At 40.1% G+C, this 19936-nt stretch overlaps 1 protein-coding gene across 3 annotated transcripts; it reads right to left on the bottom strand.

Moving 5' to 3' along the window:
- Positions 1-1303: 1303 nt before the first annotated feature.
- Positions 1304-19831, bottom strand: Tyw5 (tRNA-yW synthesizing protein 5). Of its 3 annotated transcripts, none has more exons than XM_028886051.2 (8): positions 19659-19831; positions 15033-15187; positions 10856-10925; positions 7925-7969; positions 6993-7130; positions 5129-5216; positions 4533-4649; positions 1304-2440 (listed from the first exon to the last, which is right to left on the bottom strand). In XM_028886051.2, the coding sequence occupies exons 1-8, from the start codon at positions 19734-19736 to the stop codon at positions 2184-2186; spliced, it is 948 nt and encodes a 315-aa protein (XP_028741884.1). In that variant the 5' UTR covers positions 19737-19831; the 3' UTR covers positions 1304-2183. The 3 variants fall into 3 exon arrangements, with proteins under 3 accessions (XP_028741884.1, XP_037066298.1, XP_028741894.1); XM_037210403.1 differs by lacking the exon at positions 19659-19831 and adding an exon at positions 17791-18356; XM_028886061.2 differs by lacking the exons at positions 7925-7969; positions 10856-10925; positions 15033-15187; positions 19659-19831 and adding an exon at positions 7560-7909.
- Positions 19832-19936: the final 105 nt, after the last annotated feature.

Below are 19936 nucleotides of genomic sequence, written 5' to 3'. Positions count from 1 at the left end.
TCTACGTAAACGTTTCCACAGATCATACATTGTACCAATGGCAGCAGAGTTTCCAGGTTTTTGTGTAACTGAACTGGACAGATCCCATGCCAGCTCATGTAACTGCCAGACTCCTGGGCTGCAGATATTGTGCCGTATTCTGCCGTCTTCCCACTGACTGTCCTCGTTTGTGTCCATGTCTGTATATAGTGAGCTGTACAGGAAGTTTTGTTGGGAGGAAACGAGTTTGTTAAGCCTCGTATCAGCTGGAAGAATGGGGTTGGACCAGTATCGTCAATACCACTGTAATCCCAGTTTCTGTGGCAGGTCGTTAACCAGGGCCATCTCTGCAACCCAGGGTGATTAAATAATTTCTAACATTCATTCATTCATTCAATAAAATATTTCAAATCCAATGAATTAGTTAACGTTATGTTATTCATTTGGCCTTAAAAGATTAAAATACCTTCATTTAAAAATATGACCAAGATTGTCTAAGAACTTCTCCAAGGCTTCACTGCAGTGCCACAAATACACTTCAAGAGGAAGTCTTTAACAAGTCTTAGAAGAATACAGAGTGACTAGCATCAGTCATTATGTGCTGGTCTGTAACTGGCTTTTGTAGTGTGTGCTCTAAGTATCAGTTACACTTTCAAGATGAAGACAATACAGATCTTCCAGTTTCCTTCTAGGCTACCTAACAAGAATTTTGTGTAGGCCAATTTGGTTCCAGTTATAATGTTTCTACATGACCCTCTTTTGGTGCTGTGGTCTGAACCCAGTTATCCATGCTGGGTGAGTGCTCTACCATTGTGTTCCCAACCCTCTGTGTGATCTGGTTAGGTTATTCAAAGCTAATTACTGTATGAACTAAGGGTTTACATCTTTTCCTTTCTAAGAAAAATCATTAAGTGTTTGCTAAGGCTAAGAAGTAAAGGTAATAAAATCTGATTAGACCTAGCTAGCATATTAAAACATTTTTCCCAATACACATTTAACCTTTGTTCATCTCAATAATTTATCTTCCAAAAATCCTAAGAAAAGCCATAACTTATATACTTTTCCTTTTGTTTAATTCCTGAAATGAATGCAACTCTAAACAGGGCATGAATGAATGAATCACCTTCAAGAGTAACTATTTCCTCTGTAGATTAGATGGTCAGTAAAAAGTTGTTCTTCAATGGCACTGAGTGATTAGGTTCAAAGAACAGTGCATGCTCGCGCGCGCGCGCGCGCGCGCACACACACACACACACACACACACACACACACACACACACACACACACACGGCTCATTTCTCTTCAGAGATTACATTAGTGGGCTTTTTCATCATTAAAGGAAGTATTTATTTAAAAAACTAGAAATAGTACAGAAGTATCTGCTAGGAAAACAATGATTAAAGTTTATATGTAAGTATTAACTAAAGAGAGGCTGACAACATTTGGGGGGCAGTAAAGGCCAGGGTCAGACATTTGGGTAAATCCAGAACTCATGATCTATCACACCATCAAATCTACTCATTTTTAGCATCCTGTAAGCTTTATTAAATATCTACTCTATTCCCTCATACACTTCTGTGCCCCAAGGAAGAGCATCCCACTCGTGTTTAATTTTATAAAATGATGATGACTGGCTCATTGATGGACAGGGCTAAGCCATTTCAGAGCATTAAGGCTAAGGGCCTGGTAGGGAATTCTGGAAAGCGGCTTCATGTAAGACAGTGCCTGTGGATTACAGCCAGACGACTCCACTGCATACAAATGAAGACACACAAGGCCCCAGCTGCTACTGGCAACCATCCCATGACCACGAGGGTAGCTAGACCTAGGATAATGCCAATCCTGTGGTTGAAAGACAGTGGGGTGGGGGTGGGGTGATCAAAAGTTTCTGGTGGCACTACTGAATCACTGCAAAGACCAAAGAAGGTCATTCCATCAGTAGACTTTATGTAGTGTGATTCAATACATATTCTTATTGTCAGAATTTTAGTTATTTACATCTTAGAGCTAAAGAATGGGTCTACTAAGCATTCTCAATCTGTACCAAGTAGAAATCAGATATGTATCTCCTTTTATACAATAAATCTGAGACTGATTTATCCTATTTTTAAAAAACATCTTTAAATGTTTATATCTTGTTATAGTTTTCAAATACTTAAGCTGATTTTTATTTTTAAATTTTTACTACATTTAGTTCATTTTTTTACTCAAAGTTCTTGCTGTAGGCTTTGTCCTGAATACGTAAGACCATTTGGCGTGCATAGAAGTCCCTGTATTCCTCTGGTAGTTCAGCCAGTGTTTTCAAAGCTCTGTCCAAGATCTGCACAGCTCTGGATGCTGCTACAGGGTCTTTGTTGCCGTAGGTATCTGTTTTGTCATAGCATTCCGACGGAAGGTGCTTCCAGAAGACGTTCACACCCACGCCAAACTCTTCAGAAATTACATTATGGAACCATAAAGCTGTAGGAAGTTTTTTAAAAAAACAAGTTAAAAATAAAACCTCAAGCTAAAAAAAAAAAAAAAACAAATGTCAGTGAAATATCACGAATTGCATACAGCCAATGTAAGAAACATCCTCTGTAGCAAGCTTGCCGCTTGCCCATCCCTGCTTTCCAGTCACTCTGAACAGCCAGCCAGTTCAGTGACAGAGCACCGCCCCTGTTCTAAACTCCTTAGGAATTTTCATTATTCCCATCTAGCTTGAAAGACATAATAAAGTTGTAATTGCTTTGTGATTCTCCGATTTGGGGCAGCCTTTTGTGTTACACGTCTACGCTTTCTGACTCACACAACCGCATCAGAACATGTAGTATCTTTGTACACAGAGCATTTTAATTATTTGAAGACTGTGCCTAGTCCTTTGTGATTCAATACAGTACTTGTTCTCAGAAACTTCCTATTCCAGAGGCAATCTGCTTCCCTAACTTAAGCTAGCACACACTGTAGCTTCAGTTTTTAGGTTTCTAAGCCTCTTAGATCCAGTCTCTGTTTCAGCTCCTTTTCCATAGTCAAGAAAAACTACAGCAAATCCTTCAGTGGTGGTGGTGGTACAGAAGAAACTTGATCATGTTATTTAACTATTTTTTTTAATTTTCCCTAGAAAGTTTACTGTTTTCAACTAACATTTTCAAAATGTAAGTGCTGAAAGAATATTAAAGAACACCTCAATGTAACAGATGGAATGCTAATCATGCCAGAAGTGTTTAGTCTTATGAAAGGGGGTTAAAATCCTAGAGACACACACTCTAACAGAGTTCATGGAAGAACAATACTTCTATTTATAAAAGTAGTCCTCAATGTTCTTGTTTTAGTTATAAGGTCTTTCAGAATCTTTATTCACTTGTTAATATATCAGAAAAAGTTAACCATTCTGATAATTAACTCAAAACATGGAAATCTTGTTTTGCATTAAAATATATGTAAATACTTAATTTCTAGATAAAATGAATACAGTAAGAGAAAACTACATCGCTCTAATCATGTTCTAAAGACATAAAAACCAAAAACTGAATGTATACAATAGCAATAGATCAAGATAAAGGAGCAGTTGCTGACAAAGTACAGTACTAGGTCAGTACATCATGGCTTTGATCAGCTATATGAAGAGTGCTGCCCTTTGAGGAATATAAGATTAGCAAGAATGTGATCCTTGTGCTCAAGGAATTTACAATCTAACCTCAAGTATGTCACCTGATTTTTATTGTTTAGAGATGCTTCAAAAGTTAATTCTATCACTGAATAAAAGTATCAATAGCTTATGAACAAATTTATGAATTACCGCAAATAGAATTACATAAGTAAAATTGGTCAATAAACCTATTATTTATGATCTTTATAATCTTTTGTTTTGTTTTTGTTTTTGGAGACAGAGTTTCTCTGTGTAACAGCCCTGCCTGTCCTGGGACTTACTCTGTAGACCAGGCTGACCTCGAACTCACAGAGCTCTGCCTGCCCCTGCCTCCTGAGTGCTGGGATTAAAGGTGTGCCACTACCGCCCAGCTGATCTTTATAATCTTAAGGTATTCACTTAAGTGTTAATAACAGATAATAACTATATCACCATATCACTAACAACATGGAAATTTTATGAGCATCCAAACTAATGCTTATTTACTGAACATAGAAACTATATATAGAAAAAGTTTTCAGATGTTGATATTATATTTTCATATTTAATACAAATCTATAGTCTTAGAAAATTTTGACCATTTCTGAAATGCCTATATACTTTAGAAATAGAACGATTTTTAAAAAACAACAGGGTACAAACTTTCCCCCAATACAAGGTATATTACACTTCGTGTTATTTCGTAAAATAACTTAGAATACTATCTTAACAGGTTATGACAGGAATACATTGAGAATGCATCACTGTGTAACACGGATGGAATGGCCTACTACTAGATGGTACAACCTACTGCAGGGTACATGCTTGTACAGCAGTTTATTGTCCTGAAGACAAGACAGAGGACAGCTGTGCCACAATGTATGCCCAGTATATCTAGACACAAATAAAGACAGAAAACACATTAGTGTGGTCTAGAAACCTTACCAGGAATGAACAGAGCATCACCAGCCTCAAGGAAACACTCATACCTCCTCGCCTTAGCAAAGAGTGGGTATTTATCCAGGTCTGGGCTGTCAATATTCAGCACTTCCGATTTAGAACCTAGAAAGTTCCCAAGAGATATCATACAGATTGAACCAAGTTTGCATTTTTTAAAAAGTAATCACAAATATAAACTTGAAACTTAATTCTTTTCAATTACTGAATTCACACTGTGAGAACTAACTATTCTTCTGAAACCTAAGGTAATTTTCAATGACCATTCTTTAAACATAACAACTGACATCTATCATCCGTGTAATAAAATAAAATAATCTGAAAATGGTGTTTTGGAGCCTGTCCTGGAACTCACTCTGTAGCCCAGGCTGGCCTCAAACTCAGAGATCTGCCTTCCCAGTGCTAGGATTAAAGGCAAGCACCACCATGCCTTGCTTTGAAAACACATTCTTTATACTGCCTACCATCACAACACATATACAATGAGAATACTGGACATAATTAGGAAGAAGTATCCTACAATGTGATCTTCCTATGTTATTTAAAAATAATAGAATAACTGTAGAAACAAAATTATATCATACCTGATAGATACAAATAGTGTGCATCTCGAGGACTGAACAGTGTAACTCGCTTCTTTCCGGTTACTTGTATTAAAAAGTTATCCATTACCTAAAGATCAATAAGATGTGTAAGCAGTATCTAAAATTCAATTCAACAGAACTAATGGCATTCTAAACAGTTAACTTCAAACCTATTCTGTCCTTTTTTCTTTTGGGGGTGGGGTGGGGTTCACAGGGTCTCATTATGTTGTTCACACTGGCCTTCTAATGCTCCTGCCTCAGCGTCTGAGCAGCTGGGATCACAGGTATGTGTCACTGCATGTTAAACCCTATTCCTCTTGTGAGATCTGACCCACACAAGACTCTTAGAGTTGTAATTCAAACCTAACAATGAAAAGTTTGCACTCCATATACAACTATGTCTTTAAAGACGTTTCTCCCCATATTTCTTACCATGGGAAAGCCCAGCACAGGAGGAAAACGTAAGTAAGAGCGTCAGTGCACCTGAGGTTGCCCTTGGTTAATGTCTGTCTTACTAAGTTGTCACGAATGCCCTGGGCCAGACAGAAACCACCACTGCAGCTACTGTTCAACACTGCATTCATGTCCACCCACACCATGGTTATGAAAACTGTGATTATCAGACTATTTGGATAGGACTACGATCAGGCAAATTCCTATAGGAAGCTCTACAATGAATCAATGTTAACTTTCCCTGTGTATACAAAGAGGATCTTTTAGTACAGATTGTGAAAAATGTTAAAAGCCAAAAAGGCACATGATTCAGTTACAGAATAAAGACATACACTGAGCGAGATGTGTGCATGGTCATTCAGGTATCAGTCATCACTACTGACACATTTCTTCTTGTAGCAGTAACCCTTTACTTAGCAAGCACTAACTGTAATTATAACTACTACTCCTCTGACTTTTTCTTAAGTATTATATATTCTATTATAACTCAAGGTCAAAGTAAACTATTTAAAATTTAAAGCATAATCTATAAAGTTAAAAATTTATGAAGCACATCATTTCTCACCAATCATTCAGATAAAGCTTTGAAAATATGCTAAGATTCCATCTATGTCTCATCTAACTATAGAGTTACTATGTTGAAATCCCCTGTAAATTTTTAAATGTTCTAGAAGAACCACGTACATGGCATAACAGTTTAGCGTGCTGTCATATGTCTGAATTCCTGCCAGCTGGGAGGCAGAGAAAGAAAGATCTAAGGTCAAGTCTAGCCAGGGCTTCAAAACACAACTCCTATTTCAAAAGAGCAAAAGCTTTTGGAAATGTAACAGGTATTGCAGTTTTTTTGTTTCTCCAGCTGCCAATACCAAACTATAAACAACATCAGTTAAAATTTGCTTACTATGCTTACACACATAGTCAGCAAATAAAGCCAATGAGAACACAGAAGCAGGATCAAAGTCTATACATCCTGCTCATCTACAAATCAGCAAACATTTGGTGTTCTCAAGGGATACATATCCTCGGGCCTTCAGGTACCCCAAATTCTTATTCTTGCAAGTCATTCCCACAATCTCTACCTTTCCCCTAACTAACAATTTTGATGGCCAGTCAAATGTTTCATTAAGACACTTTCTACCACACTGTGTTTCCACATTTCCCCCCACCAAGCCATAACTCATTTCCTATCTATAGTCAAGAACCAGACCACAGAGAAACAGAAAAACTAGGTTTTGCTATCTGCTGACTCCATATTACCACTGTCCTACAGATGGCTTATTCTCACGGCTCCATGTTTCAGCCAATGACACCGTACAGATCTCTAAAGGGGCCTATAAAGCTCACTCTATGAACATTAGACCCTAAGAGCAATCAATTTCTGAACCTTCACATTTTTTATTTTGTAACCTACATCATAGTGAGTCCAGAGTTGCAATCCAGGTGAACTAATTCGAAAAACACTGGAAAAGAACTGCTCCTCTTCAAAGAATATTGGAAACTTAATATCTCCTCCTAATGATGGAAACTGCTGTCTGATATCTGCAACATCCTGCATTGACAGACATACAAAAAATACTTAGATTCAAAATAATATCTGGAAAGAATTTCAGTAATAAGCAACATTGGCATAACAGTTACTGTAAAGCACAGCACCGTGAGCAGTAAGGACGTGAGAGGCAAGTGTTTGTTCAGGGCTTTAAAGCCCAATGACGTGACCAACCACCAAGAGCCCACCCAGTGGTTCTCAACCTGGGGTCACGACTCCTTTGGGGTCATACCAGATATTTACATTACGATTCCTAACAGTAGCAAAATTACAGTCATGAAATAGCAATGAAAATAATTTTATAGTTGGGGGTGTAACATGAGGAACTGTTAAAGGGTTACAGCATCAGGAAGGTTGAGAACCACTGCTGTGACCTTTCAAGTGAAGGGTAACAGACTAAAGTATCACTACTGTCATCTTGAACAGACTCACCAACACAGCAAGATTCATATAATTCGTATCCAGTCTAGCCTTATTCATTTGGCTCTGAATACACATAAAGGCTCATCTAATAAGTCTTCAGTAATTTTAGGTAAGTATTTTATTAGCTGAACTACCATCTGTAAAATAGCAATAGGAATTCTTATTGAATAGAAATTAGATGACTCTAAGATTCTATAGTTTAGAGTAATTAAATAATCAACTTTTAAAGATTCCTCATTCAGGAGCACAAATCATTAAAGAAACAGAAGAGGATAAAATGGGTTATGTATCCAACAATAATAGAAAATTTATAGTGCTAATGTGAAAATGCTCACTGACATTTTAACTAACTGCTTTAAATCCATAATTCTTACCTTCCTCGGGTCTTCTCCAAGCGACCGTAAGTAGTATTTCTCATCCTTAAACACCCCAAAGAAAAACAGCATCAGTAGTCGTTAAAAAATAGTGAGAAATAAGGAATGGAGTAAATCTTAAAATATGGCCTAGTTAAGTCATCTAAAAAGTTCAATTCTCTTACCCTTTCTACTGATGCTCCCTGGTGGCCACATAAAGAAATGTCTTTATATGATGCTCATGACTAGATCCAGTAAATAAAAGAACTTCTAAAGGCAACGTAAGTAAGTGTGAAGCCACCCGATTAACTGATACTTCAATGTTCAGTTTTAACATCTGATAAATCAATATGAGTCCAACAACAAACTTAATGCAGCTTTGAAATGAGATAAATAAAACCCTTATCCTTTGGCATATTAAAAAACAAAACGAACAGGGAGGCTGCATTACACCAGACCATGCCTATCTGCAACAACCTGCATTTTCACACCAAATCCTTAAGAGTCAGCTCATGCACGATCTAGAAATGCATCATTTTATGAGAGCAGAATGACATAAGCTATCACTTACACTTCTGACTACCTGAGTAACTAAGAGAACTGATTATGAAACTGTCACCACAGGGCTGGGGGTCGGACTTTGTTCCAACACTGGCCCTGCCTCTGCGACACCTGGAACTCTATTCCCTAGCTCCACAAACAACACAAAACCACCCACTACTGTGTGCATTTCCTAGAACTGAGAACTGAGATCTAGCAGGTCAAGTACAGGCACAATCCAACTCAAGAATTCTGCCTTCCGGAAACCGATACAGACTGTTGTAACATAAACTTTGTATTTTATTTAACCTTAAAATAAACTATTAATCTACACTCATAAATTAATAACTTAGTTGTTTTCATACTTTAGTGACACACTGAAATGATTCTTTAAATAGGTTTCAAAGTATGTTCTTCAGAATCTGAACTGTCATTCAGCAAGACACACTACTCAGACTCTTCAGCGAGAAAGGGCTCTCTGCTTATTTACAAAGAGTGCATTTAATTCGGGGCTGTAGCTGTCGATTTCTTCAGGTTCACCTCAGCATCTAACCCAGGGTTATGTTCTTCACACAGGGCAGACCCAAGCACCAACCAAGGAGGGCAAGCGGTCTAGAAGCTGCCACCTGTGCAGAAGTCCTCTGATGGACTCTGCTCAGGGTTCCGGAGGACTGGGAGACCGCCGGGTATGTACAGATGTATCTGATGGCTCCCCCAACACGCACGCGCGCGCACGCGCGCGCGCGCACACACACACACACACACACACACACACACACACGCCAACTCCTCCCGAGATTCCTCTTCCTTCCTTCCACAGCCATTATTCCCTGATGCTCTGATTCCATCTCAGTCTTAACTTCCCATGACTTAACTGAGAATCCATGTTGATCTGTTCACACACATCCCATAATTTTCAATTTTAACCCTTTGTCTATTTTACTGCACACTTCACTGGCTAGTTAATCTGTGCCAGTGAAGTGTGCAGTAAAATAGATGGGAAAAATCCCTAAAAGCAATGAGTATACATCCAAAGAATGGCTACTAATGCAGGTGGGTTTTACGAGACACTGTGATCATGGTCAGGCTAGAGGTCAACACTGTTGCTTCTCGGGATGGCTGTCTACCTTGTTTTCTGAGATAGGCTTACCTATTTGGCTATGCTGGCTGACCAGTGAATTCAGGATCCTTTTGTCTTCGCCTTCCAGCACTAGAATGACTGCAAGCGTTGCCAGGATGCCCAGCATCCTCACATGTATGTTGGGGACCACACTTGTGGTCTCGTACTTGCTGTGCAAATACTTTACCAACTGACATACCACTCCAACGCTAACGTAATTAACTTGAAACTGTTATTTATGGGTAAGCCCTACTTAATGCCCTAATCAAGGCATTAAACCGAATTACTCAGAGCTATATTTTAATGTAAGAATACTGCTTTAATTTTGAACAAATGTTACACAGATAAAAGAAACAATATTGATAACAATAAAACATAGAAATTCTAATATAAGATATGAAAATAAAGTTTTCTATTAACATTTATATTTGGTGTACAACACCAGAGTACTTTCAAAGAGAGTAGCATTAATGATTAGTAGCTGATGAGTAGTTCCTGTGTCAGGCACACTACAAGTAATGATTATTTTATTTGGGTAAACTTTATGAAATAAGTAGTTTTTAGGCTTCACATAGAAATAAGTGTATTTAAGCAAAAATAGTTTGGCCAAGGCTTGAGAGCTGATCACGATCAGAGCTACAGCCTGTAGAAGAGCCGCCCAGAGCTGAAGAAGGTACCAGGACTAGAGCTCTGGGACATGGAGTTTGTAAGATTATTTGTACAAAACAATGTAGTGGGGGCTGGAGAAATGGCTCAGAGGTTAAGAGCACTGCTTGCTCTTCTAAAGGTCCTGAGTTCAATTCCCAGCAACTACATGGTGGCTCACAACCATCTGTAATGAGATCTGGTGCCCTCTTCTGGCCTGCAGGGATATGTGCACTGTATACATAATAAATAAATTTAAAAAAAAAAAAAAAAAAAAAACAATGTAGTGGTCCTTTACACGAAGTCCATTTAGGGAGGTCTGGGAAGATGGCTCAGCTGATAAAACGCTTGCTGTGTAACCATGAGCGTCTGTGTAACCAGCAGCCACATACAAACAGCTGCATGTGGCGGTATGTACCTAGAATCCCAGTACTGGGGTCAAACACAGGAGACACCCTAGAGCTGGTTGGCCAACCAGCCTTCCAGGTTCCAAGAGATCTTTCCAAGAACAAACAGAAAAAAAAAAAAAAAAGGAAGAGTGTGATTGAGGAAGACATCCAGTGCCAACCTCTGGCCTACACACACATGCACACACACATAAAATCCATTTAGTATATGGCTATTAACAACTTCTAAAAAAAAATTACCTCTGAAATAAAGAATTCTTTATGCGTTTCTTCGGCTGCTCTCTGGACCAGCTTGTTAAATGGTAATGTTCTGCAATAAACATAACAGAATCCTTAGACATAAAAATAACATACCAACTAGTGATACCATCATAATGCATGTAGGCTTGGCACAGTTGAGTGCCATGTGCTTTGAAATATCCAGTTTTTAGTATAATCCATGTGGATGGAATTCTGAATATTCAAAATTCATTTAGCAATACATAAATTTGACCTGTTACCTGAATTTTTAGACTTAAAAATTTTAAATTTATGGTTCAGATGGATCTTCAAAGGTCAATATCCTTCTTTCCAAGTTACTAAGGGAGATGTTTCCATGGTATCAGAGTACTCTGAAAATACAAACTGGGGCTGAAGAGAGTTCAGTGTGTAAGAGCACTTGTTACTCTCGAGGACAATGTGCACTCAGCTCCCAGCTCTCACGTGGGTGGCTCACAACCATCCACAACTCCAGCTTCAGAGGATTTGATGCCCTCTTCTGGCCTCCATGGGCACAGACACACATGCAGTGCACTTACATACAGGCAGGCAACTCAGACACATAAAATCAAAACACAGTTAAAAGAGTAAAGAACACAAACTTTGAGGTTTGACTGCCACCTGTCCTTATGGGCTGTGGCCAAATAACTCTCGTGAAGGGACAGCCACTAGTCTCACACTAGCAATGAAGTGTGACGAGATGACTAGTGAAGACATTCCAGCCCTTGCTCCTGCCTGTCACCACTCAGCACAGGAAGCAACAATACTGCTCTCCCCTCCTGCTTTACCTGCCATCGTACGGCTTCTGGAAAAAACGACATTTGTTCCCATTAAGCCATACTCTCCAGGTTAGAGGGTTACCTTTGCTCTAGATATCCTAGTACCTTCTAGAACCAAAAGCACTTCCTAGATGTAGCTCAGGGACTGAGGGCTTTCAAAGACCTACAGAATATGGCATTTAAAATGTTTTAAAAATTTAGACTTTCTAGACAATGAGAAATGTCTGTCTGCTCCTGGCAGCACCAATTTACTTCAGAGAGGAAGATGAGCATCAAAGAAACTCCATATGGAGTTTATCATCTTCTTGGCAAAAATAGCCATTTGGGCAATAAACTGTTCTTGCCTGGACTGCTTGATTGACTGTACATGCAGGACCCATGGGAAGGTGACCACTGAACTTTGCTTGGCAAAATGGTCCTTCAGGTTCCTGCTTCACAGAGGAAACTGCCAGACATTCTACAGGACACAGAGAAAAGTGACTGAGAGACTCTAGGCCTGTGGGCTGAAGACAGATGCCCCAACTTTACAAAAGAACTTTGGATGACTGTCCAGGCTGCCAGCTGTCTCTGTCTACTCTTGCAAGACTCCCGAAAGTTGCTTGCATCCTTCTCCCGTTTCTCAGGTAATAGTATATCCTCTGAGGTCTTTGATGTAGTTGAAGACTAGATAGTTATAAATTTCCTGTTATGATAAAAGGTAAATTAGATATAAAACCTTAGACTTACAAATATAGTGCTGTGGGATGTTCTGTATGTTAATGTATTGCTCTGATTGGTTAATAAATAAAGCACTGATCAGCTAGTAGCCAGGAAGAAAGTATAGGCGGAAGAAGGAGAGAGAATAATTCTGGAAGGTGGAAGGCTGAGGCGGAGAGCCACTGCCAGCCACCGCCATGACAAGTGAGATGTAAGGTACCGGTAAGCCACAAGCCATGTGACAAAGTACAGACTAATAGAAATGGGTTAATTTAAGATATAAGAACAGTTAGCAAGAAGCCTGCCAAGGCCATACAGTTTGTAAGCAATATAAGTCTCTGTGTATTTACTTGGTTGGGTCTGAGCTGCTGCGGGACTGGCAAGTGAGAGAGATTTGTCCTGACTGTGGGCCAGGCAGAACCAGAAAAACTCCAGCTACAATATAGGATAGATAGGATATCTTCTTTAATATTATAAATAATATTATAACTGTAGTTCTTGCTTCATAATTGTTTTATGTAATTTTACTATGTGAAAGTTAAAACCTTCCTTTTTGGAAAAAAAAAAAAAGAAAAGGGAAAGTGCTGTGGATTATTACTCTGTATAAATAAAATGCTGATTGGCCAGTAGCCAGGCAGGAAGTATAGGCGGGACAAACAGAGAAGAGAATTCTGGGAACAGGAAGGCTGAGTCAGAGAGACGCTGTCAGCTGCCGCCATGACAATCGAGCTACAACAAATAGTTTAACATTTTTAATTTAATTTAAAAAATTATTACATGCATTTATTTGTGGGGGGGGGGGTCTGGGTCTGAGTGGGTGTATCAACACCAGGGCATGTATGTGGAGGTCACAGGACAACTTGCAGGAGTCGGTACTTGTACCATGAGTGTGCAGGGCATCAAACTTAGGTCATCAAAGCCGCAACATGCACTTTATTCCCTGAGCCATCTCATGAGCCCCCAAGTTACTTTTTTTAAACCTTCGTTTTCTCATCTGTAAAATCATTACGAACAACATCTATATTACAGACCACCTTAGAGTTTAAATGGGAACTATAACCTAGTATTGCCACAGTACCTAGGTACTGTGGCAGCAGTGTACCTTTAGCAACATACAAGTAGTTATCATTAAAAACAAAAGACAACAAAATCCCTCAATGCATCGCCTGGTTCTGTGTTTGGAAAGGCTGCTTTAGGAGAGCGACACCAGATTTGCTGAGAGGGTAAGAGGAGGATGCGGACAGAATTAGGTGGTGCAGTAAGTAAGTGGAGGCTCCAGAGCTAGGCTTCGGCTTACATGGTGCTCCTGGCTGAGAGGAAGGATCAGGAATCATCGAAGCAAACAAGAGAAATGGAAACGCTAATGCTTGTTCAGGGAGGACCTCTAGACATCTGAGAAAGGATAAAAGCAACTCAAACTGAAGTGATTATATATCAATGCATGTGATATAGCTACAGGATTTCTGATGTTTCAATATCTCTAGATTAAATTCCTTCTTTCCTACTGCTTAGTAAATGCTAAAAAAACAAAAACAAAAACAAAACCGAAACTACGTCTACTTTTTTCTTTGCACAAAAATAATTTTTCATGTTTTTAGTAGCTCTAGTAAAAGGCTTTGAAGAAGCTGGAATAGAAACTATTACATAACATATTTAAAAGCAAGTTCTGAAAAGTTTGAAAGACATGAAAAAACATCCAAACGATTCAAGACGAAGTTTCAATACCCACTTGTTATGGCATTAGATTGTGGAAAACAAATGCTATTAACGACAGACTGAAAAACACTCATCACTCTAGCACTTTCTTCCACTTTTCTGATTGAATAAAGGGTGCAAAGTTCTTACGCTTGGAAAAACTTACGGCAATTAAGTTCAATCCGTGGCCTGTGAAGTCACCCAAAACTATACTGGTGACCACTCAACCGAAACGGAGGACTGCTTTGCTTGGGAGGCACTGGAGAGAGGAACGGCCTTACACCAGAAACCCCGTTTAGCTCATCTCTAAACTGAAATCTCCTGTGAATAACAGGGCCTTTTAATAAATTTAATTTGCTGGGAACTGCACATGCTCAGAATGTGAAAGTTGTTTGTTTTTTAATCTAACACTTTTTTGTGACTCTCATGGGAATAAACAGCACATGAGATCTGCAAGATGCCATTTAATGCATTCAGCTGATGTACCTGCCAGAGACTGCACAGCATATGCAGGCGTGGAAGAAGCTATGGGCGTTCACAGCTCAGCTCGGGTTTGACAAGCTACTGAAAAGGAAGACCGTGTGCACCAGACACAGGCAGTCCTGTGCTTCTTGAGAGGCAGAAACAAACAAACATCAGCCTTTCAGACAACATCCTGCACCAACCAGGCAATGGCAGCAAAAATGCGTCAGTAAAGATGGAACACAGCACACAACTTCAGAGGCAACCTAACTCCAAGAATAGAAATACTCTGTTCCATGACTCCAAAGAATACACAGTGCACCCTATATTTAAAAAATAAGACTGTGGAAATGTCTCTGTACAATTATGTAAACTCAGAATTCTTGTCTTTTAAGCTACTCATTAAAAAGCAGTAAGCTATTCCATGTTACATAAACTAAAGATGAGATGGTCTTATATAATGATGTAAAAATATTTTAAAGGTTTAAAGTTCTTTGTGTCCCCAGAGTAACCTCAGAAGAAAATACCTATACACAAAGTTCTTACTAATGAAGTCCATCTGTGCGACCGCAGCAACGTGAACCTTCACTTCTTTCGACCCCCCAGCTTGGCTCAGGTAATCCACTGTCCATTTGCTTGTACAAGATCCCAAGTCCAGTCCTTCCAACACAAGAGGCTTTCTCTAGAAAGAAGGGAAAAACACAACTGTGAAAACGAACACTCCATCAGAAGCCGCCCGGAATCGGAGTGTGGCTTTGAGCTGAGCCTAAGATGCTCCAACTTAAAGCATCCAACAGTCTGTGCTATGACTAAAACATGAAGACTGCCTCTGTCATACACCTAGAACAAAGCCAAGATTAGGAACACAAAACAGTCTCGTCAACAGATAAAAGAAATTCAAATATTAAAGTATTTTCATGTTATTTATGGCAGAAATTTCTTTAAATTTCACTTCATTTTTGTAGCTTTTAATTTTGATATCACTTTAAGCTTTCTAAAAAATCCAAGAACATAAGAATTTCCATCTGCTCTCTACTTGACTCCCCAATTTTTCAATTTGTAGTCCCATTTGTGTTATCACGCGCTCACACACTCAGTGTTTAGAGACAGACATATTATTAAACCTTATTTTTCTGAACCATTTCAAAGTTAAATTGATAACATAGCCTGATCTCTAAAACTGAAGTAGACTTTTTGAAAACAAGGCTATTCTCTTATAGAGCAATTATCAAAGTTGTATCTCACACTGACACAGTATTCTGTAACCCACCATGCACATTTAAATTTCACTAATTATCCCAATAATTTCCCTTAGAGTTCTTTCCCTGACCCAGAATTCAGGCTGAGATGCCACTCAGATTCAGTGGTCACATCTCTTTCCATCTGGAATGGTTCATCAGTTTTCTTTGTCTCCTGACCTTAATATTTCAGCACATAAACCAATTATTTCGTTGGACACCCTCGGATTTGGGTTTATCTAGTTTCTTCATGATTAGATTTTAGGTTATGCAATTTGAGTAAGGAATGTTCCACAGAAGGAATGGAGTGGTCCTCCCAGGCACATCAAGTGGCACGTGATATTCTGCCCTGACATTTACTCAGTCTCTCTGCCTCCGTGTTTACTGGCATAATTTTAACGCTCACATTATCACAGATTTGACTAGTAGGTCTCTTTGGGCTGGCTCCTGTGACTTTTAAAACTAAACATTTCTTTATTTTATAACAAAATAAAACAATCTAATTATCTTTTTCATTTTCCCTGCCCAGACCTGCAACCCACCATTTCTTTAAGAAACCCTGGTTTCTTTTAAGTGGGAACTTTCCTTTTGACATTTTGATTATGTGTATAATTATTATATTTATCTACCCCAAAGGGGCTCTTTTAGTGCTGTATCATAACTTCTGCCTTCTCAATGGTAAGAGTTGAGGAACATGTAAGGACATGTGTGTAACCCCCAAATAGACAAATCTAGACATGCAATTACTTACCTTTACCTCTCACCATGTATGTACTATGTATACATACACATAAACTTAATATCCTAGGAATAATGCTTATGTCAAGGTTAAATCTAGTCTTTGTATCTTTGCAGCTATTTTTGTTCAACACTGAAAAACTTATTTCCCATCATTGATATTTAATCATCTGAAAAATCCCAGAATTTCCAGCAAACACTTTCTGAACTGCTCGTTAACAGGGTCATAAAACACAAGTCTCCTAGCTTGAACTGCTCAGTCCTTCCATCCTTTAAAGGTAACTCACCCCCAAGTAGGCTCATTTGTTGCTCATTTTCTCTTTCTTTTTGTTTGTTTGGTTTTTGTTTTTTTGGTTTGTTTTGGTTTTTTTTTTTGAGACAGGGTTTCTCTGTGTAGCCTTGGTGGTCCTGGAACTCATTCTGTAGACCAGGCTGACCTCAAATTCAGATGGGCCTGCCTCTGCCTCCCAAGTGCTGGGATTAAAGGCGTGTGTCACCACCACCCAGCTATTTCTACTTTAGGAATTTTTTTTTAAATCACCTCTCCCTTTTGTTGAGTTTTTTATATTTGTTTTGTTTTGTTTGAGACAGAGTCTCACTATATAGCCCTGGCTAGCCTAAAACTCACCATGTAGACCAAGCTGGCCACAACTCACAGAAATCCACCTGCCTCTTCCCAGCCTCCTTATTGTTTGTTTTTTTAATTATTACCTTAGAATGTAAAATATTAATTGTATTCAAAGCCAGCTACCTTACCACATCCTTCCAGCTCATCCTCACTCATCCTCTAGAGGCAGTCAATTAATTTCTCTTTCTTCTTTTTTTTTTTTTTTCCAGTTTTTCGAGACAAGGTTTCTCTCTGTACTCTCTGTAGCCCTGGCTGTCCCAGAACTCACTCTATAGACCAGGCTGGCCCCAAACTCAGAGATCGGGCTGCCTCTGCTTCCCAAGTGCTGGGATTAAAGGCATACACCACCACTGCCTGTATTTCTTTTATTCAAAGTGCCCCCAAACACACATTTGATTCCCCCCCAAGACTACATATTTTTTTAAAAGTTTAAAAACATATACTTTGAAAATTATTGCTATCAGTTTCCATGTTATTTGTTTGTATAGCTTAGTGTATCAAAGAATAAATGAGTTATAATTTATCTAATTTCCCTCTCATATAAACTTAGTTTACTTCTAATAATTAATAGTATAGTAGAACCCTGTAAATATTATCATATATTTAGACAAATATCTGCAAAGTAAAATCCTAAAGAAGAAGTTATTTGGTTATAATTAAACTCAGGGGGACCCTACTTACAAAGACACGAAGTGGGAGGGAGCCTTGCTGACAAGACAGGTTGTGTCAGGACAGGAGTGAAAACGAGCAAAATTCATTACCTCATGTACAAAGCTGTCAGAGAACAACAATACACAAATTTAAAACCTGCTGGATTATAAAGTAAACATGTAGTTTGTGAGCTGTACCAACGGTTGAATCAGCTGGTATAAATCACCTGGCTGTTATTTCAACACACCCTCAGCAAGGTCGAGTTATCAGTGTCTTAATCTCAGGCAAGGTATGTGGTCGGAATTAGTATCTCAGTGCAGGAGTGGGCAGCCCTGCCTGGTTCACAGACACAAACGTTGATGACAAACTGCTGTGTTTTTCTGTTGACTCGTTGTGCTCTATCTCAAACAGACTTACTGTGAATGAGGCTAGGTAGAAAGACAGGGAGAATGAAGGACACGGGGAAGGATGGGAGACCCTCACCCTGCAGTCTCAAGTCTCTCACCAGCTGAGAGGTAAGAATTCAGCACAACTAGACCAGCATGGTGGTGCACACTTTTACTCCCAGCGCTGGGGAGGCAGGGGCTGGTGGTTTTCTGAGTTCAAGGCCAGCCTGGTCCACAGAGTGAGTTCCAGGACAGCCCTGGGTACACAGAGAAACCCTGTCTTGAAACCCCCCACCAAAAAAATTCCAGCACAATTAACAAAATTTGCTGGGAGATTGCCTACATGGAGACAATGTTCCTTTTTATAAGGAAATACTTCAAGTAAAAAATATTATAGCAACAAATCATGTCTAAGGCCAAAGCATATATATCCAAGTATGGCTTTTCTCCTTTCCCGAACCTGTAAACCTGCTATTTTCTAAGATTCTCATGAGCAAGACTAAAACTCCACTTGCAGTAAAGGGCAGGTCTTAATCTCTTTGTGCAACCTTAGTGACCCACGGTTTTATCCGATAAAACTGTAATATTATCCAAAGCATTTCTCTATTGAAGCATGGCCTTAAAAACTCTTAGTAAACTCTGCCTCCTATTTACTTGATCAGAAATTCTTATCTGTAGTGCAGTCAGGAATTCTGTCTTCTGGGCAGAGAGCTCTCAAAGGTCTTCAGGCTGCACTAGCAGCGTGGAATAAGTAGCTGTATCTCCAGATCCCACCCCACCGCCACTAACACAACCTTAGAGACCTTTTCCCTTCCAAGATTCCTTCCTGTTTGTCCTGAAACTTGGACTATCTTGCAAAGTCCTGAAAGCAAACTTTTTTTCTTTTTTAAAACCTACTTTCTGCTAGTTTTTTTTTTCCTTAAAAAACTATAAAGGGTTTATAATGCCTTAATTACGGTCCAAGTTAAAAGTCAAAGACCTGTACCAGAGGAAACCCACGGGAAGATAGATTCCCACTGGTTTCCCTGTAGTAATCTCTCATCCGACTAAAATGTTGCGCTTCAAAAATTCATTTCTCGGAATAGAGAGGGACTGCGAGGACCAAGGCAGGGGTGGGAGGGTGTGTGTGTGGGGGGGGGAAGGGATCCTGTACTAAATTTTAGGAAACCCCGTGGAAGAGGCGCACGCGAGGCCACAACAGCCACACTCGTCATTTTTAACAGGCCCCCACCCCTCCAAGGCCGCTCATCTCAGAGCTTCGGCAAAATGCTTCACGCCACCCGGCTTTCTGGGGTCATCCTGCTCCCCAGACACGAGGGGCCGTTTTCTCCAGGGCTTGGAATGCCCCAAGCCGGTCTGCAGGTCCCTTCCACCCTGTCCGCGGGCGGCAAACCACATGGGGTGCAGCGGCTGTCCGCCGCCGTCTCTTCCCCGGACACTCGGGGTCGCAAGAAAACCGACGGGAGCTCCAGGAGGTTCCGGGGTGTCGCTTCCCGCGGCGGGGCTCCTCACCTGCGGGTAGAGATGCTCCACGAACTGCTCCCGCGAGACGCCCCGAAGCCGGGGCACCGGAAGGCGCTGCTCCGCCATGCCGAGCTCGGGTTAGTTTGCACGGGGCCTGGGAACCGGGACGTGTCCGTCACGGCCGGATCCTCCGGTCAACACACAACCCCAGAAGAAAAGGGCCGCGAAGGGGGACGGACGCCAGAGGGGCGGCTGGCTCGAAGGGCGGGGCGGGGAGGCCGAGGCCGGCTGCCTGGGCGGCGTGTGGCACAGGCGCGATGGGCGGA

The sequence above is a fragment of the Peromyscus leucopus genome, chromosome 13 (assembly GCF_004664715.2).
Source record: "Peromyscus leucopus breed LL Stock chromosome 13, UCI_PerLeu_2.1, whole genome shotgun sequence".
Taxonomy (NCBI): domain Eukaryota; kingdom Metazoa; phylum Chordata; class Mammalia; order Rodentia; family Cricetidae; genus Peromyscus; species Peromyscus leucopus.
Note: the sequence above shows the minus strand (reverse complement) of the source record. Positions and strands in the feature narration are given on the sequence as shown.